Below are 27,287 nucleotides of genomic sequence, written 5' to 3'. Positions count from 1 at the left end.
GTCATGGCAATTAATGGAGGCATAGAGGAAGGAGTAAGCTGGCTTTTAACCAAACTCTCTGCAAGTGCAGTCCTGTAAGGCTAGGTTGTCTAACACTATTACTAATGCTAATGCTAAATTTTTAGTAATCAAATTTCCTTTTCTTGGGAAAGCTGTTCCAAAGTCATTAAAAAAACATGTCAGTAAGTTATTTTTCTAGCGTTCATCTCTTAATTTTCTTCTTAATGTGATTCCATTTTTTAAATGGAATACAAGCAAAAGATCTCTTTGCAAATCCTTCTTCATTTTTTGTCCACTTCAAATATTTGCAGATTTTTCCTGCTGAACTAGTTAAAAAATGTAGTTAGAATGAAGTGTTATCATTAATACATATTAAAGCTTTCAAAAACAAAGCATTTGAAAAAGTCATTTTTCTAAAGATGATTTTTCAGACAGCATCAATTTTACTGATTGGAGGAGAAGGAGTAGAAGACTGTATAGCAGACATTTGTTTTTTGACACCTCGTCTGAATAGAAAATAAAACAGTTCTCATAAAAGCAAGAAAAGCAATAATTTCCATGCAGGGGTGAACACAGCTTTCCTTTTAGATAAACTACCTATGATAGAAAAATGACAAGTGTTACAATGTCAAACTCTAATTCAGTGAGAGACTGTATTGGAGCTCTTGGTTCATATGGTTCAAACAGATCTTTTTAAATAGAAAATCTGTACTGAGCTGAATTACACGTGACATTTTTGCAGTGGGGGACTGAGGTAAGATTTTGACCTGAACAAGAGATCATCTGTCTAGCATTTTTATATTTTCAAAAAGCCACAGAAAGCATACTATCTCTTGCTTAAAAGAGAAACAGTAATTTTATTGTTAGAGTGAGATAGCAACACTGAGATGAAGAGCTTTTGAAAATTGGTTACAGACCATAATAAATTGTCTGGGAGACCCATTTTTCAGTAATACTGTACATATTTTGAATACACTTAATCTCAAGCATTTATATACTTATATGAGAGTATGAAAGTTAGATGCATCTTCAGACATAATATATGTAGGTTGCTCTAAAAGTAATGCCTCTTATTTCCATGGAAACTCAACAGATATAAAGAGCGCGATAACTCTACCTGATAGTGTTTTGTAGCTGAGAATTTGCTGTTTTTCAACGCAGTCACAACTATTAGCTCTGTGTTTTCAGCAGTGATGAACAAAAGCCTGCATGCCACACTACTAAAAATCTGCACCAGCACAAGTGACCCACTGTTGCTGTCAACTCTGCTGAAAAGCTCCACCCACCACCTCATTGTGCTCACATCCACTGTTTAGGCTCCATGAACATTCAGTAAGTATCAATGAATGTCAGTGGGTGCCATTTTTTTTGCATGGAGGAATTCAATTTCATACCCTTGCTTCATGTACACTTCTGTGTCAGGCACCATTCTGTCAGACTGCCTCTCTGCTGCCATCTGTCACATTAGCAACAAAACATAACAAAGTATTGGCTGGAAATTTCAACCTCTACTGCCATACCACCAGCATCTGCCTCTGATGGTGTGGGCCAACATAACAAAATAAGAGGCATTACTTTTGGAGCAGTCCTTGCAGAATGGAAATAGTTTCCATTAGCTGTCATTAGAAAGGAGGAATTAAAGAAAAAGAAATGACAATCTTTGTAGATTATAAACTGCAATGATAATTGCAGATGATAAACTAACAGAATTGCACATACTTTAATAATTGTGATACTTCACTGTCATGTGGTAAGTGTAAATCTGATGCCCTGGACTGATATTTGGTCTTGTGAGAGAATATACACATAAGATTGAAAATTAGGATTTAGCATTAAACCAAAGGCCACTATATTATGTTGATACAGGAGTCTTGTGTTTGTTTGTGGTTTTGTTATGTATTTTTGAAGAACAGCTTGGAACTTGATTCTCTCTAGACTTTTCCTCTAATGCTATGTTGGATCAAGTTTTCCCAACTGTTCCCATTTCTTATTTTTTAATTAATGATTACAAGATACTAACATGGAATTTGTTACAATAAGTGATTAACTGAAAATAAATTTCTCTAGCAATTAACTGTTTGTTCTTTAACAGGCAGAAGAAATATTGAGGCGAGAGCTAGAGAAGAAAGAAACACCAGGATTATATTGTTTGCTTGGTGATGTTCTTAAAGATCACCAATGCTATGACAAGGCCTGGGAGCTCTCCAGGCACCGCAGTGCCCGTGCACAGCGCTCTAAAGGCCTCCTCCATCTCCGCAACCGGGAATTCAGGGAATGTGTAGAGTGCTTTGAACGTTCCGTGCAGATCAACCCTATGCAGGTTGGGAAGTGATACAGATGTGGCTATATCTTTGTTGGTGTGTTAAGTTTTGAAGGATTACACTTTTTTAAAAGGCAAAAAAGTTAAAAATGTGCAAAAATGTTAAAATGACTGTTGTGTTCCACATAATTACTACACTCCCACTTCAGAAAAATTTTAAAGGTTTTCAGTCTTGAAAATGTTATATCCAGAAGCTGTTTGGTATTTAAATTCTGTGTCTTTTTCCAATGAATCTCAGTCTTCTTATTCAAATGAACTCCAGATAACATGAAAACACCTTTAGAATGGACATTAAAATGAACATAAATTCTTCCTTTATCTTCTGAGAAATACTCTGCTGAGATGCAATTTTATTTTATGTCTTATCAAAGGAAGTTTTAAGTGAAAGGCAATGGAAAACAAAAAGTCCAGTCTATATAAGGAAAGTAAACGTTTCCTTCTTTGTTGCTAATGCTAATAGATCTATTAAAGATTCAGAAGATCTATTAAAGGAAGATCTATTAAAGATTCAGATTAATTGTTTCAGACAAATACGTTGAGTAAATGAGTGGTGTGAATTGGCATATCACTATCTTCCAAAGTATATGTATATTCTGTCACTGGAGATTTGAATTGTTGATTCCTGTTCTGGAATGTCTTGTACACAAAGAGCAGAGAGGCAGGTGATTCTAAATTCAAGAAGTTAATAACAAGGAAATACTAGGAAAATTCATTCATTAATTGTTTAAAGAATTGGGAATAATTTATAAGGAAAATAAGGACTCTGTGTCACAAAGACTTCTTTTGAGTGGCTGTCAGAAATTTTTTTGGAAGAAGTCATTTTAAACTGTAGCATGTGATTCCCCAGAATATCTGATGGATAAACCATTCTGTGAGACTTCCTTTAAATCTATCTACTCTTTGTCAACCAAAACTGGTGGAGGTCTCTGAGGTAGGTCTCTGCAATATGAGCCAAACACTGTATTAGACTTTGGAGAATCAACAAAGGGATTAAAATCTCACAATTCAAATATATCTGTAACCCATCTTCATGAGTACTGCTGCTCACAGAATGACTTGTTTCTGTGTGTGCCTAATAGGTGACAGCTGTGTTTCTCTTGCACTTTCACTAAGAGCATCTTACAAGGATGGGCTGAGACAATTCCAGTGGATTAGTGGAGGAGAAAGGGAAAGGAGATAAAAGAGCTCATGCAGTGAGTTCTCCAAATGTGAAAGAAAGGCTGTGTAAAACAAAGCTTACAGATTGTTAAATTACAGATCTGTTAGGTTTTGTAATGAACAATGTATGGTTCTCTATATCAGGTCAATTCATACTTGGATCTTCTGGAAATCATGTTCATGGCACCTTTTTTATGCCCATATTATTTTCCACCGTGTTCCAGTCTGCATGAAAAGAAAAATCATAGTCTGTGTTAGACTATTTGGCTCACAAATTCTCAGGATAATTTTCCTGGGTGTGAGGCAAAACAAGAGATTTCTCTCAAATTTGGGAAGACGGTCATACTTCAGAAATCAGCTTGCCATCAACTATGTCTGGTATTTAAAGCTTTGGACAATATGCTGAGCCTTATTCACAACAAGTTTCTTTCTCATTTCGCTTCTAATATTAAAAGTAACATAAAGAAGAGTTGGCTAGAATCTCTAATTGGAAAAGATAAAATCAAATCTCTGTACTTTCTTAAATTGTAGTATGTTCTGTCAGCATGATGCCTTCAAAGCAATCTAAATTACAAGGCAGATAAATGGTTCCAAAATTGAGTAATTAAGAAGGTACTCAGGCTTTCACTCAAGTAGAGCTCTTAAAATTTTAATTACTAATTCAAAAGGCTAATTCCATTCTACAGGTGATAAATGGTTTCTGAATTAATACTGATATCAGCATACAAGTATTATAATAAAGAACTTACTAGTTTCTAAACAAAACAAAACAAAAAAAGCACATATTTTTCCTTATCTAAATAGTAGAAATTGCTTTAAAATGATTATTCTTTTAAGTATTCAGTTATACCTTTAACCAATTATTTTGGAACTGTGTTCCCACTAATATAAGAGAAGTATTTAGACTTAAATAATTTCATAATCATATAGACTTAATAAAAATTTGTCTGGAAATTCCTGATGACCACTTTTAACAGTGTCTAAGACTAAATTTTCTTCCTCTGCTGGTCACTGTCTTCTTTCTTGAAAAGGAGAAAATTTCACAGATCATTTTCATGTGTTTTTTCAATCAGCAATGAGATTTGAACCTTTCGCCAACACTTTTTTTTTTTATTTCCAAAAAAGAACGTTAACCTAGTTCCAAAGTCTTGACAAAACTTTTTTTGAACTTTGGATGAAGTTTCCCTTACTCTGCCTTGCTTTGATCATTCTACTCTCTTACTCCACTTTTCGTTTCCAGGGAGTTATCAATCTAGAAAGAAGAGAAAGGGGAGTTAACCGTGTAGCAGCTATTGAGAGTGCTGTCTCCTGGAAACTGAGTGGACAAGAGACTAAAAAATGTCTGCACTAATTTTATTTCCTGCTAATTTTGCCCTCTGAGATTTGGGAAGCAATTTGTTTTTTATCCATATGCAATTTCCTGTCAGAGAGATGAGTTTAAGGATTGTGGAAAACAAAGTAACAGGCTGACTACACTGAAAAGTAGATATTCCTGATTGCACGGACAAGATATAATTGGCAGAACCACTTCTACATCTACATGATCCAAGGATCAGTCATCCCATATATACTCCTGAATGCAAAAAGATGTTTATTGCTAGAATTATTCAGTTCTTTTCTTGATGTGTTGAGGATTGCCTACCTGGGTGCCAGATATGGCACGGATGAGTATAATACATTTATATACTGGGATCTCAGCTAGGTTTTGAACCAGATTAACAATAAATTCCATAGCAGGTGACTCAGATTAATCCAGCTGGATCAGACATTCTTACTGATTTTAAGTTGGGGCTGAAAGACAGTTAAAATTAGACTGATCTGGAAACAGTTGCATAAAATATCTGCCATAGAGGTCACATTTATTCTGTAGAAGTAAACAGTGCCTTGCATATCATAGAATCATAGAATGGCCTGGGTTGAAAAGGATCACAGTGATCATCTTGTTTCAACCCCTCTGCTAAGTGCAGGGTCCCCAACCAGCAGACCATGCTGCCCAGAGCCACATCCAGCCTGGCCTTGAATGCCTCCAGGGATGGGGCATCCACAACCTCCTTGGGCAACCTGTTCCAGTGCGTCACCACCCTCTGTGTGAAAAACTTCCTCCTAACACCTAACCTGAATCTCTGTCTTAGTTTAAAACCATTTCCCCTTGTTCTATTGTATGAGCTAACAGCTTGATCAGAAACATAGAAGTGTTTTTTGTAAAATGTGGTTTTCTCAGAATAAGTTTCCTAGTATTTGCCATTTGACTTAGTAATGCTATAATGTGATCAGGAATTTTTCATAAGTTAAAGCAAAATATTCAAACCTTTGAATAACTGTTCCATTCTTCGTAAATACAGATATGTTGTTAAGGAGCATTTCATGTATGATTAAGTGGTCTCAGTATAGTCAACATTTTTGTTTATCAGTATTTATTAAAAACTTGAACCTAAAGTTTTCCTATATTCTCCATATGGGATATTATTTATTCCAATGTAATATGTTGTAACTGAAAATCAGGTAAAACAGAATAGTGTGGATTTGGGCATTAAAGCAAAGTAATTTATTTCATGCAGAAATATATATGTATATATGTAATCATCCATTTTTCTCTCCAGTTAGGTGTATGGTTTTCCTTGGGCTGCGCATACATTGCTTTAGAAGGCTATGAAGGTGCTGCCAAAGCATTTCAGCGCTGTGTCACATTGGAACCAGATGTATGTACATTTCAACAAGCGATTCAGATGGCTTATCTAAAAGCAACAAGGATGTTTGCATTATAAACAAGCAGAGCAATAATGAAAAACTTCTTTAAACTTTAGCCCTCTGAATAAAATAAACTTGTGCATAAAGGATGTATTTTTGTCATCAGGCATCATAAAAATTCTTGCCTAATACTTAACTTTGTCCAAGTATGTGTGCGTGAATGTTAAAATAAGTTTGAGCAGAAAATTCCTGTATGCTTCCATACATTGCTGTAACAGAAAAAAAAAAAAAAAAAAAAAAGAGAATGGAACACAAGGAGAGGTAAGAAGAGACAAAATACTGAATAGAAATACTTAGTCCTTTAAGTAATCAAAAGCTCTTGTGGGGAAAAAAGTTAAATAAGTGGTTATATGGCATGCATTCTTTTCTCTTGGGGAAAAGAATGAAAGAGCAACCTGATGATAGAGTAGTTTATTAATAAAACTGAAAGAACTTGGGAAAAAAAAAAGTGAAGATAACCTTGTATTTAACTGGAAATTTGTCTTTTTCATATATTGGCATTTTTGTTTGATACAGTAGATTTTACTCCTAAGTTGTGTTCACTTATTTCTCCTGTACTTGACTGTGTTCATATAAGCAGGCCAACTGACTTCTGTGCAGGTTTTGTGAGTAAAGAATACTCAGTTGACACCTAGTTACAGGGGATGAAACCTATCTCTATACAATTATCTACAACAATATTGTGACCATTTTCATTCCCAAGATGATTTAAATGCTTCCTAATACTGAGGATAGCCTTTGAACAAGAGTACATTTCACTGCAATACTTGCATTCTACCATTGGGTGAATGCAACTACCAGTGGTGTGGCTTTAAACTAGCAGCACTGAAAGGTGATAGGCAGGTATTATCTCAGCATGTGGATTTGCTCGTTTTACCAGAGGAGCAATTGAGCTTTGTGTAATCCTTTTCAGCCAAAGCGTTTGATAATCAGTTATATTTATTTATCTTAATGTAATATTTATTTTAATGTATATATTTGCCTCTTGCCATGTATTCCATATGATATGTTAATGTATGATAATATGCATGGTACTTTGAAGTACTTTATTTACGTATTTTTGTCAAGTACAGTATTTTTTTTCTCTTTTTGTCATTATAGAATGCTGAGGCCTGGAACAATTTATCAACTGCGTACATCAGATTAAAGCAGAAGTAAGTACTCCAAAACAATTAGAAAATACTGCTTCCAAAATAAATATTTGGTTTTCTTTTCTTTTTTTTTTTTTTAATAGAGTTTTTTATTCTTACGATGTGGTTAACTCTTTTTTTGTAATTCTTATCCTTTCAGTTCTCTCTTCTGGGTTGAATCATTAATAAGTTTATTTTGCAGGAAGTGCACTTTCATAAACTTTATAAAAGTAGCAACTTCTCAGCTTACATTTTTTGCTTGTTCACTGTATTATGATGTACTAACTATAACTGGTGCAAAACATTTATATTAAATTTGGAAGCTAATTTGCCTATTTTAAAAAGATGTATCCATTTCAAACAGATCATATATTTAGACATATGTCAGTTCATACTACATTAATCTCAGGAGAGTTAAAGGAAAAAGAGGCAGTTTAATGTAATGAAAGCAGATGGAGATCCATACACATGAAAGCTCACTAGTTCTTTTCCTGCTAATTCAACCATTAGTACAAGAAGCTTTGTCCTAAATGTACTGCCTTTCTTATTTTGTATTTCAACTCAGTATAATTGAAGTTGCTCATACACACAATACCTGAAATAACTTAGCATTTAAGAAAAGTTTTCACATTGTAACTCATCCCCAGTGAATGAAATAATAAAATAGGATATATATTTTTTAAAAAGGCTTACTCAAAATCTGGTAACAGTTTATACAGTTATGCAGTCATGAGGAAAAATAGGAAAGTGACAAAGAAAAGTAGTTTTTCATAGAAGGAACATGTGGAGGAGCTAATATTGTAAATAAATTCAATGAATGATTCAAGATGTAAATGGGAACAGGAAGGAGGAGAAGGTGAAGGTTAAATGACTGCTTAAGACTAAGAAGAGTTGTAGAAATAAAAAACTTGTTTTACCTTTTCAGTAGTTCCTCACATCTTCATTACTGCCTTGAGAATGTATGATTTAATTATAAAATCATACTGTCTCTTCTTTTAATTTCTCTGTAGCCCTGTAAAAACATGATTATATAAAATATGATTGTAAGAATAAGATGACTTAGTCCAAAATAACTCTCCTCACTGAAAGTTGCTGCTGCTTAAGAGTGCATGTAATAGATTGCTCCTTTTTTTTTTTGCATAAGGTTCAAAAGGAGATATTAAGTGCTCAGTGTATTGACTTATACATAAAATAAGTATACATAAAATCCAAATTGCTTTTCTGCCTATTCATCAACTATGAGGTTAATAAACTAACAAGTGATTGGTTTCACTTTCATTTAATTTTATAATTGTGAACCTACTTGTGATTTAACATGAGAAATGCATAAAAAAATTGTGAACTATTTGATTTTTTTACCTAAAACTGTAAAGGAGAGTAACTTTTGAGCTTGTTTTCCCCATTAATCATGTGGGAAAGGAGTACGTGTAAAGTCAGCATTATATGCTAATAGAGAAGTACAGCCTGTATTTGCTGTGCAGTAGCTTCTCCAAACTTGTTGTGTAATCACTTACAGATGAAGACTGTGATTTTGTTGAATCCACTTTGATAACAAAGGATATTTGTTGTATGATCTATTTTGGAGGGGGCAAGTAGCAGTGAAAGCTTAGATTTTTATAGTTCAAGCCTGATAACCAACAAAAAAATTATGGTCAAGGAGAAGACTGAGAAAAGAAGGGGGAAAAAAAAGATACCAAAATTAATTGCTTGCTTTTGCTACAGCCAGGCTCTTAAGTCAGTCCCATCCAAAAGTTGTGCATTTGGGTAAGACTTAGCAGGTTCTCATACAACAGACAAATATAAAATGTATATGTCTTTTTGAAGACTGTATGCAAACAAGTTGCTGACACCCGAATGAATGGGAGTTTGTTGTGTTTTGGTTTTCTTTGCTTTTTAAGAGTTCGCAAGTTTTCTGTATCCTGAATTTCCTCAAGAAAAAATTAATTGTGATGAAAACAGGCTCTACTATTCAGTTCATCAGAAAATTTTTTGAGTGCTTGGAGGTCTCTGAAATTTAGGTCTCATATTTCTTAAAGCAGAATGGTTTTACCCCTCTGCTCTTTTGGGTGAAAGATTGTCAGTTTCCAAGGCAGGATAACTGGTGCTGTTCTGGCTCCTGTTTGGATGTGAATGAACCAGTTTTCAGGTGATGCACTGGATAAAGACATTCCATCCTTATATGTTATGTTAAGCACAGAATGTAAAGCACAGAACGTAGAGGACTTCATTGGCCTGTGGACTAATTTGCCTCAGCTGTTACAAATGACCTGCTTTCCTTCAGCAATTTTGCTCTGTTACTCAGCTTTGTTTGTAAGTAGTCAGTGTTTTCATACAATGAACTTAGATTGGCACTTCCTCAGAGTTTTCCCTGATTGAGCCACTCTAGACTTTTCATGATCCACTGGTTGGTTAGCCCTTTTTCCTGGTTGGGATATTTACACTTCCCTGGACCTTCATTTTGAAACTCATCCAACAGTTTCTTTGAGCTGTCATTCTTCAGAAAAAGCACTTTTAGCAACTTAAGTGATACAGCAAACAAATTGAACATTTTGATAATAAGCCAGCTTTATGTGATCTTTATTAAAAAGAGATTTATGTCATACCTCCACAAAGATTTTTTACTCGGTTTCAGGTTTTCATCTCAGGAAAATTACTCCTTTGTGCTTTTTCTGCTTTTCACAACTGTCCAGCTGAAAAAGTAGGCTTCAATCTCTTAATGTCATAAGAACAATATCACCCTGTCTCTGGCAAAGGTTTTCTTAAAATCTCAAATTTATTGAAAATTTTGGCAATACATACAAAGCTTTGAACAATGGGCACACAGACCGTACTGACATATGCTTCAGGTTGTACTAAGGCCTCTTATTCCTTCTGTGTCCTCTGTCAGCATTGGCCACATGTATTGCAGGAGGTCATAACCTCTGTAAACTGCACGTCAGCAGCTTTCTAGTTGTGCACTTGATTTGGCCGAACTGTCTTATGTTACTCAGCAGAGAATGTCATTTCTCTCTCCTTGAGTGGGGAATGGTAAAAAGTTGCCTAGAGTGGATCCATATGGAAAAAAGCTGTATAAAAGATCCTTCTTGACTTGATGCTGACTTTTCAGGAAGTATTGTGGTCACTTTTCTTCCACAGTACTTTGACCTGCCTCTATAAAATTGTTCACTGTGAGTAGCACCTTTGGTGAAGGCTGCTTAAAAGTGTTTGAGGCCACTGTCAAAATTGCATTTAGCAGTATAAGGAAATAGAGCAGGTAAGTAAAGCTTCCAGCTAACGTAAGAAAAAATAATTAAAAACTGGAGTTCTGTGTAATGAGTATTTACATTTGTCATGTGCAAAAAATAAAAGCTTTTATTTTTAAGTGGCTTTTATGTGATGAAATGGGTCAACGTCATTCTGTACTTGCCACGAATTTAGTTGTGAAAAGAAAAATTCTGAAGTTGGCTTTTTAAATTCTTTGTAATGTATTCTGCCACTGTTGCAAAGTTTTTTTCTCATGGTTCAAGTTAAAAATTCAGAAAAAAAACAATTTAGATGGCATGATTTTACTGATTTTTTTGTGTTCTGTAATATATTATTTCAGTAAAATGTAATTGAGAGCTAACATAAAGAAGTCTTCATACTGAGGAGTGAACTGACAGAAGGTAATTGGCAAGAGAAAATGAGGAAGTATCAATATTATAAATTATTCACTCTAACTTATACACTGGGTTTTAAACAGATTTTTTTTTTAATAGACAGCCTTTTAGTTGATGCAGTGCCAGCTGTTGTTAATATATTTGTATACATTCTTCTTTTTTGTTTAGAATCAAAGCATTTCGAACCCTCCAGGAAGCACTCAAATGCAACTATGAGCACTGGCAAATTTGGGAGAATTATCTTCTCACCAGTACGGATGTTGGAGAGTTTTCAGAAGCAATTAAAGCTTATCATCGGCTCATGGACTTAAGAGAAAAGTACAAGGACACACAGGTGGGGAAGTTTTGATGTTAAGTCATTCTGTATGTTTTTTCTTGTAAGACAGAGAGAGATTACTGCTGATAGTGATATCAGTAATGATAGTGCACATACCAATGAAGTTATGTAGCCAACCTATTTAAATTTATCTGCGCTATAAGACTTACGTATTTAAAATAAAAATGAACAGGGAAGCCTTTTCCTCAGGAAATCCTCAGATTGCCTGAGGTTTTATAGAAGGATAACTATGAAACTGGCAGTTTTCAGGTCTTATTCCTAAACTAAAGGTGCCATCTTTCCATGCTATTCTCACATATCTTGCATAGAAATCGTATACATTATTTAGCATATAGAAAGGCAAGCTTTTCCCATGTGTTAGAAAATTCTACAAAAGGTCTCTTGAAAGCAAGTTATATTTCATGGATTGAATGCGTTACTAGAACATTGATTCTTAATAATCTGGAACAAAGAAAAATATTGGAGGCACTTTGCTCATCTTTCACTTTTAGTTCGGTTAATTTCTTCCTATGTTTGTAAATGAATGCTTTAGATAAAATCCAGAAAGCCTACTTTAACAGTCACCAGTGACGTATTACCTTGCCTAAAACCAGATTCTGATCTAAGCAGGGTTCTGTGCACTCAGTGAAAATAGCAAGGTGAATCTGGAAGGAAATCTGAAGAGTCCCTTCAGGAATTATTAGTGAACTGCGTATGAGCGCTTAGGGATTTTGTTTGTAGTGCCAACATTAAGGAATCCAGCTGTAGCTGGTCTTTGAAATCAAGGGTATGTCTCTTTTCTTATTCCATAAAATGATTTAAAGGAGCATCTGTAAATCTTGGGTGGTTGAGTTCAGTTTTGAGGAGAGGGAACTGACTAGCTTTGGTTGTGGAAATGTATCATTTGTTCATGGGTTTAGGAGGCCTCAGGGAGATGGAGTGCTGAAGCTTCTTTCAGATTACTGTTGAATAAGTTGTACGTGAGTATGATACTATTATGAAGCCAACCATACATGGGATAGCATTATGTACAAATTAAATATTTTGAGTTTTGTACGGCTGAATATTAAAGGTCTCTGAAACTCTCTGCAGTAAAAAGTATATTTGGAAAACAGTCTCGTATATGGCAAAGATTATTCTGTTTAGCATATTGTGATCCTTGTGAGGTCTGTGATTATTCAGGGAACATTTTATAGATAATATGCTTTTTATGGCTTGTTTTCTTATGTGCTAATTCAAAAATATTTTTAGAGGTGGTGTACTATATCTTTATTCGTTATTCTGATTGATGATGTCTGAGTAGGAATCAAACATCCTGTTTCTGCTCATTCTAGATATTTGGCAATGATACGTGCTCCTATTGAAGTGGTTATTGTCAAGTTTTATGTAGGATATTTAATTCAATTGGGGATAATGCCTCCAATAAATTTCTAGTTTTGTTCTGTAACTTTTTCATCTCTCTCCCTTAAAACTTTTAATCTTGCATTATTATTTTTACCCAGAATTATAGATATACTACATATACTACAATTTTTTAATTACAACCTCGTTTTAACTTTGTGTTCTGTTATGCAATATGTTTTATGGCTCTCAGCATAGCTCCTAATACACTTTACTCTTGTAGAAGTATTTTACTGCTGGCCAAGGAAAAACTCAAAGCCTGATAAAGGAATTTAAAAAAGGCTTTAATCAGTAGTCTTTACAAGAAAGAGAAGAATGTTTCCATAACAAAACAAATCAAAAATGAAGCACATAAAACTGCTGAGATTGTTTATAAAGCTCAATTTATGAGCCTCTCCCATTTGCCAACTAGTCTTTTCAGAGCTTAGCAGAGATATGCTGTGACCCTCTTGTGCAATTGTATTTTAATGAAGTACAATCAGGAACTTGAGCAAGTGGAAGCATGCAGCTCGATTTCCATGCAACAACACAGTGCAATCTTCTCTTGGATTATATTTCTTTTTTGTAGTAGTCAGAGTTCTTAATTGATAGGCTATTAAGCTATACAGTGGTAAAGTAGAAGGTTGGAATTTGGAAAGAAAGTACATAAATACACTTATTCAACTGAGTTTCTTCTAGAACTCAGAATGCATCAAATACGGGTGTGCAATTGAATTTATAATTTGAAATGTCCTTGGTTAGTGTAGTTAGAGCAATCATATTTGTAAATCACTGATTTCTTTTATTAAAAGTAATGCATTCCTATCTTTGTGATTTCTGTTCGATCATTGCTGTCTTTTTCCACCAGATTTCTGAATTCAGAAAGGAGCTTTGAGAATTTTTACTTCTAACTTATTGTAGTTATTAAATAATGATGTTATCATTGTGGCAAAGATTCAAAGATTAGAATATCATGAAAATGAATTGATGTACGTTCAGATTCTGCAGACAAAATTTAATAAGGAAAAGCTTAAGCATTATTTATATAAATGACGAACAACACAATAAAAGATTATGGCAGAGGAAGTACTTTCAAAAGTCCCTGTTTCCTCATAATCCATTATAATATTTAAAGCATGCTTTTTTACCTTCCTTTCTTACTAGTTCTTAAAATTCTTTGAATTTCTTTAACTGTTTTTTTATTCATGAACTTACTGAGAAATATAACTTGAAGACTTCACTTTTATTGTTATGCAATAAATTGTACAGACTTGCTGAATTACTTGCAGCTTCAGCAGGTGGATCAGTCACTGAAGAATACCTGATGAAAAAGCCTTACCTGTTATAACTGTCAATTAACCCTCTGAATTATTAGTCTGAGGCTGTAAATACAGCTGAGAGATTTCTGCAACTGCTAATGATGTTGCTTTGTACCACATGCCCTTTCTTGGAGCCAAGACTTTTTTTTTCTTTTTACTTGGAAAGCTGCAGTTCTGCGAATAACAAAGTTGTTTTGCAGGTGGAAAAGCTGTTTTGCTACATTGCTTTCAGAAACCAGATCTCCATCCTGCACTGTGAAAAAAATGAGTTCAGAAATATGGAGAAGTGGTTCCTCCACAATTTTGTATTCTTGAGAAACTGACAAAAAGTTTTTCTGTTACTTTTTCCATCAAGTATTGTCCTCATTTCAGTGACTCATATTGTCAGACTGTTTTTTAATAAGAGGCTGCGAAGGCATGTTTCAAGGGGATTCTGAGGAGAGAGAATAGGAGTTGGTGCTTTGTCCTTTATAATAAATCCTTAACTTGGGGTTTGGTAGGGCACAGGGGAGAGCTCAGTTGTCATTTTGGATCTGGTATCTGAGAGTTCCTTTTTTACTGAGCACTGTCAATCTTTATTTGCATTAGTTAAGGTTCTAGAAGTAGTTGGATGAAGTGAATTTTTATATGAAAGGAACCGTTTGGAGAACAATTCTGAAATAAGATTGATACCAGTCAGAGCATTTAAAAACAATTATATTTGTTAGTATGTCCAGATGGGGCCTTTAGCATTCACAAAAGAAAAGGAGTAAGAAGAATATAAGTGGTGTGACATACTAAACGCAGATATTCTGCATGGTTGATCCTGCGTGGCACAGTTTATTAACAGAGGCAAAAGAAACAAACCCTACTACTTGTGTATGATCCTGGGCAGCAGAGCATTGCTTCATTAGTTCAGTGTATATGACAGCTCAACTCCCTCAAAGGTATAAATTAACATCTAACTTAAGGGAACTGTCTAAAACGGAAAGCTCTGTTGGACTGCTAATACTTCTTGACAATTAGCGCAATTCACTTGCTATTCTTAACAGCTTTTATTTAACAATTGGGCACAGCCAAGTAGTGTTAATCATTAATTAGTATTTAATGGACCCTTTAATTTGGGGTTTCACACTGGCTGTATTTTAACTGCTGTAATGCTAATGCTTGTATGCTGAATAACAACAACAAAAATTATGATTGAAGTGAAAGCAAATCATGAACTCTGTGGGAATAAGAGTTACTTTTCAGTTGTTAAATCCTACTGACTGATGAAACTCTTTTCACATCCAAATAAAATACTGTCTATAGAGTTCTTGTTAACTATAGGTGATGTATACCTGAATTTTTATGATTTAGAGGAACAATTCTGATACTATAGAATGAGAAATTGATTGAGAAGTCATGCATATATATATGAATCCTCAGGGCCAGCTTTACTTCCTTTTCAAAACAGATCACAATTTAATGTTTCTTCTTACACCTCTTCTATGTTATACTAACGAAAATATCAATACTTTGTGGCGTTTTTCTAGCAAATATTTAAACAGTACCTGATACATTTAATGATAGGTTTTATTCCTTTAGTTTCTAAAACACAAATGCAATATGATTTTCAAAACTCTATTTTATGAAGAATATGCTATTTTGTTTTGGGAGTGAGAGTTGCATTTAGGTGATGTTCAGATGTTTCTGGTAATGCCTGTGAAAAGAAACTGGGGAAATATATACAGTGCTTGTAGGTTTTTTGTTTTGTTTTGCTTTTTTACTTTCTGTTATATATATCTATTCCATAACATTATCAGCTATTTCAATTTGATAAGGATGTTTTTCTTGTCTGTTTTTCATTAAAGTCAGTAATTATTTCCTAGGTTATGTGTTAATTGAGTAATTCTAAGAAAAGTTGTATTAGAACAATGAAGTATCATAGTAAACTTCACATGTTTTTATTTCAAGCATAATATACTCTGATGTGATAATTTTTTATATTACTTTCAAAAGTAAAAGTCCGGGAGTGTTAAAGTTGGGAAATGAGTGGGTTTTTTTTTTACCTATATTTATGAATGCAAGCATTAGGAGACTTCCATTTATTTTTATTTGTTGGTCTCTCTTCTGTGCTACACAAGAAAGGTAGCTCTCAGTAAGCCACAGCTTATACAGGTTTTATTTTCTTCTGATTTAATTCAGTGCCTTCATGGATTTACACTTGTTTCAGTTTTCCTGAGAACTAAGATTCAGTGAAACTGTCTTCTAATTCTGAGTGTCCACCTCTTCAAAACACAAAGATTTGTTGTTTTTCTGCTTTTGGGACACTGTAACATTTCACACATGCAAAGAGCAGCTCCCATCCAGTTCACCAGCAGGTGCAAGTGTTCAGCAGTTCTTCAGGTCAGATCCCACATTCTCAAGTCTGTGACTCAGAAAGTAGTATCATTAAATGAGTGCTTGTAAAAAGTTTCATTGAACTGACTGACTTCACCAGAAATGCATTAAACAAAATTTCCAGGGCAGCATGTGTTGCTTTCCAGTTTCCAATCTCATCCAGTACATATCAATAAAGGCAACTAAACAGAGGTCCTGTAAATAACAGTGTCTTCCATTACCTCACTGCTCTGTTCAGCCTGTTTACTGATCTTTTTACAGCTATATTGTAAGATGAAAACATCTTTGTGATGCTGCCATAATTTTCTACGCCATTCTCTTTCACACAAACCTATCAGTGTAACCTGACATTTGTGTCTTAGCTCTTTCACCCTTCTATCTTCTCCAACCATGGAGTCTTGTGAATGAAGTTTAAATTAGTTGAATTATTCCCCTAATAAATACTGTATTTGCTATATGGTGCTACATTTGGTTTATTTATACTGATGCTTATGTTGATCTGTGTTGAAATAAACCCTCTTTCCTGTTGCTTTTTTAAGGTTTTGGCTATTCTGGTCAGGGCAGTAGTGGATGGAATGGCAGATCGCAATGGGGAGGCAGCAAGTGGATTGAAGGGGAAATTGCAAGAGCTGTTGGGCAGAGTGACTTCACGTGTGACAAATGATGGGGAAATCTGGAGACTTTATGCCCGACTTTATGGAAACGGACAGAATGATAGAAGTGAAGATATTGAAAAGGTAAATGTATTCTAATTTCTATGTTATGGATACACACTGTACAAACTTTGTTTTTCAGCAAATTAAGTACTATAATAAAACATGCTGTTGTTCCAGATGTGTTTTGATGTAGAGTCTCAATAAGCTCATCTTCTGCTTTTCATGTTTCTACAGCATGCATTTTATTATCCAACAAAAGCAAGATATTTTACATCATTTTTTAATTAAAAAAGTTATCTATTTTATCAATGTTTCATTGTAAAGTATCCTAACACAATACATGTTCATTTCCTGGATTCATATTCTGAATTTTTTCTTGGCAGCAATCTGAGAGCTATATTATATTTTTATTTTTAATAGAAATCTTTGATTCTGAAAAAAAAAACAGTACCTTCTGGGAAAAAAAAGTGTCATAATGGCATGATCCAGTGGCATCATAAGCCATCTAAATTCTTCTTTGGATCCACAAAGAGAAAATGAACATTAAGAACATCTGTTACTCAGAGTCTCCAGTGTAAGAGCACTTTGTGCTTACACAGCTTAAAATGAAATTAATATAACTTTGTAATTCTCAACCTGTTAAATTGTTGGACCCCACCCATTACCTCTCTATGGTTTAGCTCTGTTAACTTCCATCTCTTTTTCCTCTCATTTCCCAGGAAATTGAGATGATTTCATTTCTAAAATTAACCACTCAGTACTGCTGCAAGTGTTTATTTTTGTGTATGCTAGAAAGTACTTTGCATTTGGTGTTGAATTTCCAAAATTCAAATAGCCTTGCATAATCCAAAAATACTTACAGGTTATCAGATCTTCACTGCAGCTGAAAATACACAATGTCAACAATCAGTATATGTTTCCTAATGGGGGTATGCCTTTGGCTGGGGCAAAAATGTCTGTCTGGAAGGTTGCTTGTCACTGATGTCAAGTGTATTATGCATATGCTTGGGTCCACAAATTGTATGCCTTTACAGTTAAAATTGGAATTACTTGGGCCTTGCTCAGTGTCTTCATTTTCAGGCTGTGCCTGTGAACTGCCTTTTTTAGTCCTTTCTCAAGTTCATTATAACTTCAGTTCTTCCCCTTTTTTTTTTTCCTTCCCTGTTTTTCTTTACTACCAAACAATAAAAGGGATTTGGCCTATTTAGAATTCAGAAATACAGACTCTGCAATATCCTGTAATATATCCACAGATTCTTACTCAGACATGCAAACTAGGAGAGGCTCTGTCTATACTATAAATGTAATCATTTCAGAATCTGGTTACATCACAGTATTCTTCACTAACCCAGTTATAAACATGGTTTCAATTTGTGGAGTAGACATGACTTTAACTGAGTTTCCTAATCAGACTTGTTATGGAACATACGGCCTAGCTTGCCCTGCAAAATGCAGTCATGTTTATAAATACTTATGATATGCTTCCATGTAAATCCAAGTATCCTAGTGTGATGCACAGAGATGAATTGTGAAAAAACAAAACTGTCTACAGTCACAGCACAAACTACTATAAAAATCAATTTAAATATACTGGATAGTCACTCGTAGCTTCTTTGATATCAAATTATAAAGTATAACTGTGAAAAACATGAGTATTTATTTGCCAGAAGTATTATTAAATGTCAAATATTAAGTTAATATAATTATATGTAGAAGAATTCCAGATATATTGTTGCAATTTTCAACCCATATTTATTGTTCAAAAGGTCCATGAATTCTGAAAAGGTATTATTTTCTATTTTGTGGCAACATAGAACAAAGAGATGGGAAAACATCTATCATAGGATTGTGTTTCTCCTTGCCAGTGTGGGTTTTGACCATTGTTCCATATTGTAATACTTTATTTAGTGCATATTTAATTATAGTTAGTCATGTTTTTCCTAGAACGTAATTTGAAATAATGTCTGGCTGGCTATTGTAGAGATTTTTTTTGTTGGTTTTTGTTTGTTTGCTTACCTTTCTGTTCTGCTGTCATATCTTGACACCATTAATCACTTGAATCTACAGCTGTGATTTACGGCAGTGATTTATATACATTGAATCAGCTAGATGGGCATTAGGAGTGAAAGCTATTAACTTTTTTTTTTAAACCTTGAATATATTTACACTTACACTTTGCAAGTAGTTGACTTTTTGTAGCTGACTTGCCACTTCATTGCTTTCTTTGCTGCCCTAAACCCAGAACGTACCTTTCCCACCATGGACTCTTTCCAACCTTCAAGCTGCCTACCTGGATTCTGAAAACCTTTTGTTCCTTAAACTTTTGCTAGGTCATAACCTTTTTCTTCCAGGATAAATTCAGGTTCCAGAAGTGCAACCAACCAACCAACAAGGTTTTGAATTCTTTTCCATCTCTGACAACAAAACACTCTAGCTTGTTGCTCTGACTCAGACACATTAAGATTAAAATCAGGCTACTATAAAAACTGTTCTCGTGGAAGTTTTTCTTTCTGCTGCTTAGTGCTACCAGCAATTAGAACCTAGATTGTTCCAAAAAAGAAATAATCTGCTCTGGTTTGACTCTATGCACCTTTACTGCCACTTGTAGCCATTCAGCATGAGCAGTTCAATCACCTGGGCAGTAGCGATTGGAACTCTTGCTGGAAGAGAGAAAACAGAAGCTTTTGGGCTGACAGTCCCTAAATTTCATCCATCCTTGATCAGCAGTCAGAAGGCTTTGTTGTGCTCTTGTACTGCACTGACAGCTTTTTCTTCCCTTGTATAATACTGAAACTTTTTAAAAATAAGTGATTGAAGAGTTGTTATTGAACTAAGCCATGCATCTTTTCACATGTATTTGTCTCTAGTATTTCTTTCACTGTAGAAAGATTTTTAAAAAAATAAGAAAACAAAAATTAATTTCTTTTTTCTTTCTTGCTGATCCATGGCTTTGGTTTAGTTAAGTAGATTTTTAGGAAGTAAGTTCAGAGATATACTAAAATTTTTTAGATTTTTCTATGAATGCTCAATGCTTATTGTTTTGGAGTAGCTGTATGTTCTGACTTGCATTCAATTCATAACCTCCTTACATTCAAACGTAACTTTTAATTTCATTCATGAACTGCTTATTTCCTCTTCTGGGTACCTGAGTACTGATTCTAGTACGGCATTACTAGATTTGTTCTCTAGTTATCAAAAGTTAACAGAAGTTACAATAATGAGATGAATTGGTGGATTTTTTTTTCTTGTCCTTATTCCAGAAGAAAGCAGTTGTTTTCCTTTACTCCCCATACATCTTCCTGCTCCTTGTTAGATGCTTTTTCTTAATGGGGAACTCTCCTGTAGTGTTGTTTGTTTACTTTCTCAGTTTATTTTATTCACACTGAGAACTGGTACAGTAGGGCAACTAATAGTTGTGTCTGTAAAATACTAACCAAAAATACATACATAGAAAGAAAGCTTTGATGTATTCAGTTTTGCATTTAATAGCTACAAAATTACTATTCAGTGTGAGTACAAGTATTTTTCCCTTTTCATGTGCATTCAATTATGATGCCTTAGCAAATATGGGTCACATCCATCAGTCTAGACAGATTTTTAGAAGATAAAAATGAGATACGTGTTACTTTATATGCTTGTCATACTTGAGATGCAATATTGGTGAATAACATCTGCGTTACAGCTGGTGCTTACCATTGCAGAAAAGGATGCTACTTCAACTTGCAGAAAATCAAACACTGTAAAGATATTTTTATTTTCATGACTGATCACCAACTTTATAGCGATTTTAAACTAAATTAGTCTTCTAGTTCGTTTTCATGAATACTGATCTTCCTTTCTTTCCTTCCTTGCAGTCACTGCAGTGTCTTACTAAGGCACATAAATGTGAAATTCAATCAAATGACTGGGAGAAAGATGTTTCTTCTTTTAAGGAAGTAGCAAAAGGAGCCATAGAGATTGCACATGGTATGTCCTATCTGAAAAGAGCGTATGCATGATGAGTGTAACCTATATTTATTAAGAAAAGTAATAAAATTTTGTCTCATTCATTATGTTCATGCCTACTACTTGCAGTCCTCTAACATAGAGCATTCCAAACTTGGAATAAGGTAGAAATTGTGTTAGGTGAGTCAACAAACATGAATGGTAAAATGATAATTCCATGCTTTCCAATGTATTTCATGGTCTTATAGCAATTTTATAGTTCAAGTGTAAATGCATCAGTAAATAATTTCAGTTCTCAAATTATGACATTTGATTGCCAGTGCCATGCCAGCATCTCCAGGATAGGTAGTTGTATGTATACTCAGTAAGAGTAAACTGTGCTGTAGTATGTGTTTAAGAAGGATTCTTTCAGTTATAGACTTACTGGTTTTAGAGGGATTTTCCCAAAATTACTTGGTGTTCTTTTTGAATATCCCAAAAAAGGAATACTGCATTCAAACAGTAAGTATATATGATATCAAAGTACTTCTAATCAGCTGCTGTTGCTTAAGGATTATTGCTGTTGAGGTAATGTGTTTTTGTTTTGGGCACCTTCTCCTCTGTGTTTGGATTCTAGTGGCTATAAAATGCAGTAAGAACAAATCCAATAATCGGGAGGCTTTGCAGATACTTTCTTCAGCTCGGCTTAACTTACGTGGCTTGTCATCAAAAGCAAAGGTAGGAATGTTTGAATTATGTACCTTTATTCAGTTACTGGCACCCATTTTTTGGTTTTATGTCATTTACAGACAAAATAATATCTTCCTGTCTTGATAAATCATCAGCAAGATGTTCACCTCTACACTAAGGATTCCATTTGTACATAGACTTTTACTAACCTTCTTCCCGCTAAGATTTAACTGAAATAAACCTACTATTACAAAATTTCAGTGCTATCTTTCAGACTGAGTTAGAATTTTATTTAGTGTTGGGCATTCAGACTGAAATGTTTGGAAAAAAATCAGTCATTTTGAAGACTTATTCCTTAGTGTGAGTAATCATGGGGAGGAGTGGAGCAATCTGAGAAGGAATGGCTTGTAAGCCTCTAAAAGGGAGAGAAGTGTGTCCAGGCTACTTTGCATCACAGTTATTTATTTAGGAGGAAACTCATTTTAATTTGGTTTTTATGGATATCTTATCAATTCAGATAGTAATTATTTAGAAAAGGTTGTTGCATTTGAATTACGTTTAGCTTTTGGAGCTGTAGTTTGTGCCTCCATAGCCAAAGAGCCAAGTTTGTTTCTGCATCATTATTGTCCTAATTCTACAGTGTATCTCAACATGAGACACTGCCACTGTTTAACTGAGGGCTGATACAGAATACATGTTTTTCAAAGTACACTTAATATCTTATTCTTCCTGGCTGTGTGTGGGGTTTTGTAAATGTGAATTACAGAGTGTAAGTTTTATAACCTGTGCTTCGGTTACGAAGTGTTGATCCATTGTCAGTGCATTAAACTTCACTTGCTTTCTCTTAAATCCTGCAATTTTAAGGATAAGGACCTAGGAAAGCTATGTAAAGCAGACATAAGTGAGCTCCGTAACTGACTGCTTACAGATACTAACATATGTAAGTCATAGGAATGTAGTGGAAAAAAGTCACAATTTGTATGTTGTGTTGTGATTCACAATATTATTTAAAATAAAAAAAAGTGCCTGAATATTGGCCATAACTATAGAAGAAACAAGTTTACTTGACATAGATGATAAAAAGATCTGTTGGTGGTTTTTCTTATAATAACACAATCTTGAAAGATTAAGAATAGTTGAATCTAATGCACTGTTTTCTTAATTTCTGAAGGTGCTTCTATGTTGTTGGCAGGTAATGGTGTCTCTGAGTTTTATGTCATTTTGCAGAAAGCTGACGTTAAATAAGAAGCTGTTAGTGTGACTTAATTGTGTTTGCATACTTTCTGATATATCATTTTTTATTTGAAGTCTAATTGAATTTCTAAAGTGTGTTGATTGTGGTTTGAAAACTCAGCCATCTTCTGTAAGGTGAACTGTTCAACAAGTGTTTAGGAGTGTTCAAAATTTGCTTTAGAGTCATCTTTTGCTGCCTCATTGCCTCATCAGTGTGTGATTGTTTTGTGTTTAATTTTTTCTTTCAAGAGAGAACAACACACAAAAAAGGCTAAGAGCTGACTCAGTAGTTATGCTTTTAGAAAGAATAAAGGAGCAGTGAAAGTAGGTTTTAAACAATGATAGTCCAAAATTTTATTGTCAGGACATGCAGATGGATCATATTAATAGGTTTTGGACTGGTGAGACAACATAGACAACATTGCTTCTCAGATTTCTGACCTCTACTTAGATTTCCACCTTTGCGGATCCAGTCCCAGCCTAATGCCACTCCCATAATGTAGCCAGACAGGCTGCCCCTAGAAAATGTGCTGTTAACAGGCTCCTTTCTGAAAAGAGCTTTCTGGGCAGTCGCATGCTTTGAAGTATAGCACAGTGGGCCCTCTTCTGCTCCTTGGCGCCATGCGTCATTCAGATCTGACAGGTGGGGTCTTCCAACAGGAGGGAGGTCCTGGAGCTATATTGTAAATGCATAAAATGTGGGTACTGTTGTGGGAAAAGATGAGGCACAAGCCCAAAGAGCAGTGGTGCATGAACTCTCCCCAGGCTGTGTCTAGTTGAATAGAACTCTTTAACTGCATGGGGAAAAAAGAATAAATAATTATATCATTCTGTTCTACTGAGCTGTTTTAGCCAGAAAGAATCAAACTTTTCTGTCACATGAGATTTGAGGGCTGAAAGTCAGAAAAGTCTCTGTACTTGTATCAGAAACATATTCCTATTTTTGTGGAAGATAGTCCTGTCACTGAACCAAGGAACATTCTGAAACACACTGATGACTTTGGTTCAGGCTTTTTAAGTACTCTCTCTCTCTCTCTCTCTATATATATATATATATCTGTATTGTTCCACTATGTTTTGATGATACAATGATGACAGATGTACTCCACAACAACTTTTGTTTTCTGGGTTTGTTTTTGTCTCTACATGTTGGCTTCTTCTTATGATAGATGAAGTGTGATTCACTTCCCTTTTACATAATAAGGGAGAAACATATGTTTAGGTCCCCTTGCTATGCTTATGTGGAGCAATAGCTCTTGAAGTCTTCATACTGCTCAAGTGACAGATCCTGGTCTTGCAACAGCAACTTGTTCTGGTTTATCTCCAGTCAGACCTTGTGTGTCTCAAGGCTTCAGACTACCTTCCCCCTGGTTTTCCTGTAAGGATGTGAATTTTATGATGGCTTCTGTGTTAGGTGCTGTTTGTGTTCATTTTTGTCTTATAGTCTTTAAGAACAAACTATTTTCATTATGTGTCAGTTTTTTGTCTTCTCTTATATGACATAATTATGCACAGATGCATGTCTCAGCCCATATGTGTCTTGACACCAAATGCACAAGTTGTATTTGGGTTTTTGGAGAAAATGACACAACAGTATGAGACACTGAGAAGATGGCCTCTAAAATCCACAGATAGTATTTTATCAGCAGGCGAATTGGTAAGCTGCAGTTGGCAGTCTGAGATGTTGTTTTTGGTTTGAGTTTCACAGCAAGATCCATAAGCATTCCGTGCAATTGGGGGTCAGAGTACGCAGTGCAGTCAGAGCAGAGACCCAACCTTCCCCTCCTCAGAGGGATTCGGTCCCTTTGACGCACCTTCTGTTTATTAGTCACAGGATGGACTACAGGGAGAGCGATAGCGCTGTGAGTGCTAGCAGCGTGAAAGGCAGCAGAGTAGTGGTGGGGAGGCTCCTAAGCTCTCTCCCCTGAAACAGATAAACTATAAATGTAGTTTAAACTAACGTTTCTCTCTGTCGCACAGCAACACTTTGTAGAGGTAGGAAGCCATGAGATTTGCAGTGAGATCGCTGATGAGGTGACAACTATGGACAACTTGATTGCTGAACTCCAGGAACTGAGCAACCAGCTGAGGGACCAGGGCTGAAACAGACCAGATTTCGTGACTGGAACACAAGAATGACGTATTTGTTTTGTTACAACTTTTATTGGTGAAATGGTAACAATTCTAAAGCAATTACGGCCTTAATAAACGTTTTTCTGAACACTGCTTTTCTTGTGGTGAGCTTTCTTCAGATAATAAGACCTCTTAAGATCTTTATCTGCTCTTGTAGCATTACGAGTTGTGTGCATCTGCCTCCTCGGGCCCAGAATTCCTGGCAGCGAGCCGGTTGTGTTTATAAGACGATTATTGAGGATTAGTTCTGGCTGAGCGCATGGCGCGGCCGCCGCCAGGCCCCGCGGGGCGCCCCACCCACGGTGCGAGCCGGGCAGCGCGAGAGGTGCCGGGGCGGAGGAGCTGAATGACCAGCCGGCGGAGGCAGGAGCTGACGCCTCCCACCTATCACACCCTCAGCAGCGAGGCGCACAACTAATCAGAGGGCGTGTCTTTCTGCAGCCGGCCAATCAGGAGCTGCAAAGATTGACCCGCCAGAGGTGAGACGCTGAGGCGAGGACCGGCCGTGAGGCGGCCGGAGCGTGGCAGCGCTGGGGCGTGTGGGAGCGCGAGTGGGGCCGTAGTGTAGAGCAGCAGTGAAGGAGTGCTCTTTTAGTGCTCGAAGGTGAACACATCTTCACGTCTTTCAAAGCTTTGTATCTTTGTAAAGCTGCTAAGAATGGAGAATGAATTGTTTACTTGCCAGGATTATTATCGTTTTAACAAAGGGCAAACCCGCTCGTGAGGGAGAGTTGAGTCCACGGCACTATTTCATAGAAATGGTCCATTAAGGAGAGGCATTAAAGTTTTCACAGAGTGAATTTGCTGGAGATATTTCCATGTTGCTCATATATAGGTAGTTGAAGGGTCTCCATGAATTAAACAAAAAACAGGCCATCGCTTTTGAGGGAATCGCACCACTACTCGTGTTTTAAAATTATATTTTTATATGACTTTGCTTATTCACGGAGATGAAAAATCTTCAAAATTATTTTATTGCTCCCAGGGTTAATTTTTCTTGGGAAGGGTTTAGACATGGAATGATTTGGTGGCAGAAAACTCCCAGTCCTCTATAGATCTTTTGGCAAAATTTAAGCCACAATGATATCCAACTCTCAAGCAAGTGGTCATAGGAAAAAGTCATTCTGCTCCTCTAGTCTCTTCTGCGGTATTTCATGTTTTCTCAGCACAGATTTTTCCTCATTTGAGCCTCCCTCTCCTTGCAGATGTGTGGAATCTAAACAACTTCGTCTTTTGTCTAATACTGGGAAAGCTTACTATTCATGGTGTGTAGCTGAAGAGTGGAATGGATAGTGTCATGGCAGCACAGCTATTTGTACTGTCATATTTAGTGACATACAAGGGGAATGTCTGTAGAGACTTAAAAAATAAAAAATAAAAAGAGAAGTACAACTTAAGTATGTACAGACAGCATAAATGTAGCGGAGGGTGGACAAGCAGGAGCTGGATCACCATTTTAGGAGACACTGGCTATTCAGAACAGATCACCGTCCTGCGAGATATCAGTTCATCCATGAGACCAAGCACCAGATGTAAGTCTTTACAGGTATGTTCTTGCTACTTCTTACTTTACATTAGTGATGTTTTCATCTCTCTCAGATGCAAGGTGAGATTATTTTGATTAGGAGTTTATCACAGAGGATATTTGAAACAAAAGCCACCACATTACATTGTATGATACTCATGTTCTGCAGTCATGCCAAGAGCGTTTAGCTCTATGAGACCAAAAAGGACTGTTACTACAAAAGCTCTTGCTGTCAAAAAGCTTTTTCAGTATGGAATGAGAAAACATTTCTCAAGCAGAATATAGTCTTTCCAGATCTTCATCCCACAGGGAGCATCTGTCTTGTAACATGGAAATGATTTTTCACTTAAACCAGGCCCATGAAGGGAAGGAATCCTTGTGGGTTAGGAAAGCTGTATAGACCTTTCCCAGTGTAGCAGTCATACCTACAAACACCTCTGTAATGTCTATTATTTTTAAATGCTCTGTGCACAACCGTATAAGAAAAATTACAGTGTAGCGTGTACCAGATTAAGCAGTATTTCACAGGAATTGCTTATATATTAGAATTTTATGCACTCTCTGTCTTGTTTTTTCTTTTTGTCATCTATCTGCTATTAGAGCTGATCTGGTGTGAAAGAGGCAAAATGAGCAAGTCTAGAATTTTTCAACCTCTGCCTACCCAAGAAGCAACTGTCTCAGGGTCTTGAAGATGAGTATAAAGCTGATAAAGTATGAAGGATATAGGGTGTATGAAGGAGAATTTACTTGCATGGC

General features: G+C 35.6%; 1 protein-coding gene across 2 annotated transcripts in view; it reads left to right on the top strand.

Moving 5' to 3' along the window:
* TTC27 (tetratricopeptide repeat domain 27) overlaps positions 1–25,099 on the top strand; it is a 107,356-nt gene extending 82,257 nt beyond the window's left edge. For both annotated transcript variants that reach the window (XM_031593342.2, XM_031593350.2), the window contains exons 13-20: positions 2,093–2,320; positions 6,079–6,177; positions 7,328–7,380; positions 11,163–11,328; positions 16,910–17,107; positions 20,881–20,992; positions 21,588–21,688; positions 24,854–25,099. In XM_031593342.2, coding sequence (XP_031449202.2) covers positions 2,093–2,320; positions 6,079–6,177; positions 7,328–7,380; positions 11,163–11,328; positions 16,910–17,107; positions 20,881–20,992; positions 21,588–21,688; positions 24,854–24,976 — 1,080 coding nt within the window. In that variant the 3' untranslated portion in view covers positions 24,977–25,099. The remainder of the gene's footprint in view (positions 1–2,092; positions 2,321–6,078; positions 6,178–7,327; positions 7,381–11,162; positions 11,329–16,909; positions 17,108–20,880; positions 20,993–21,587; positions 21,689–24,853) is intronic.
* The last annotated feature ends 2,188 nt before the right edge of the window (positions 25,100–27,287 follow it).

This window comes from Phasianus colchicus, chromosome 2, assembly GCF_987193195.1.
Source record: "Phasianus colchicus chromosome 2, bPhaCol1.hap1.1, whole genome shotgun sequence".
NCBI classification, from domain to species: Eukaryota; Metazoa; Chordata; class Aves; order Galliformes; family Phasianidae; genus Phasianus; species Phasianus colchicus.
Note: the sequence above shows the minus strand (reverse complement) of the source record. Positions and strands in the feature narration are given on the sequence as shown.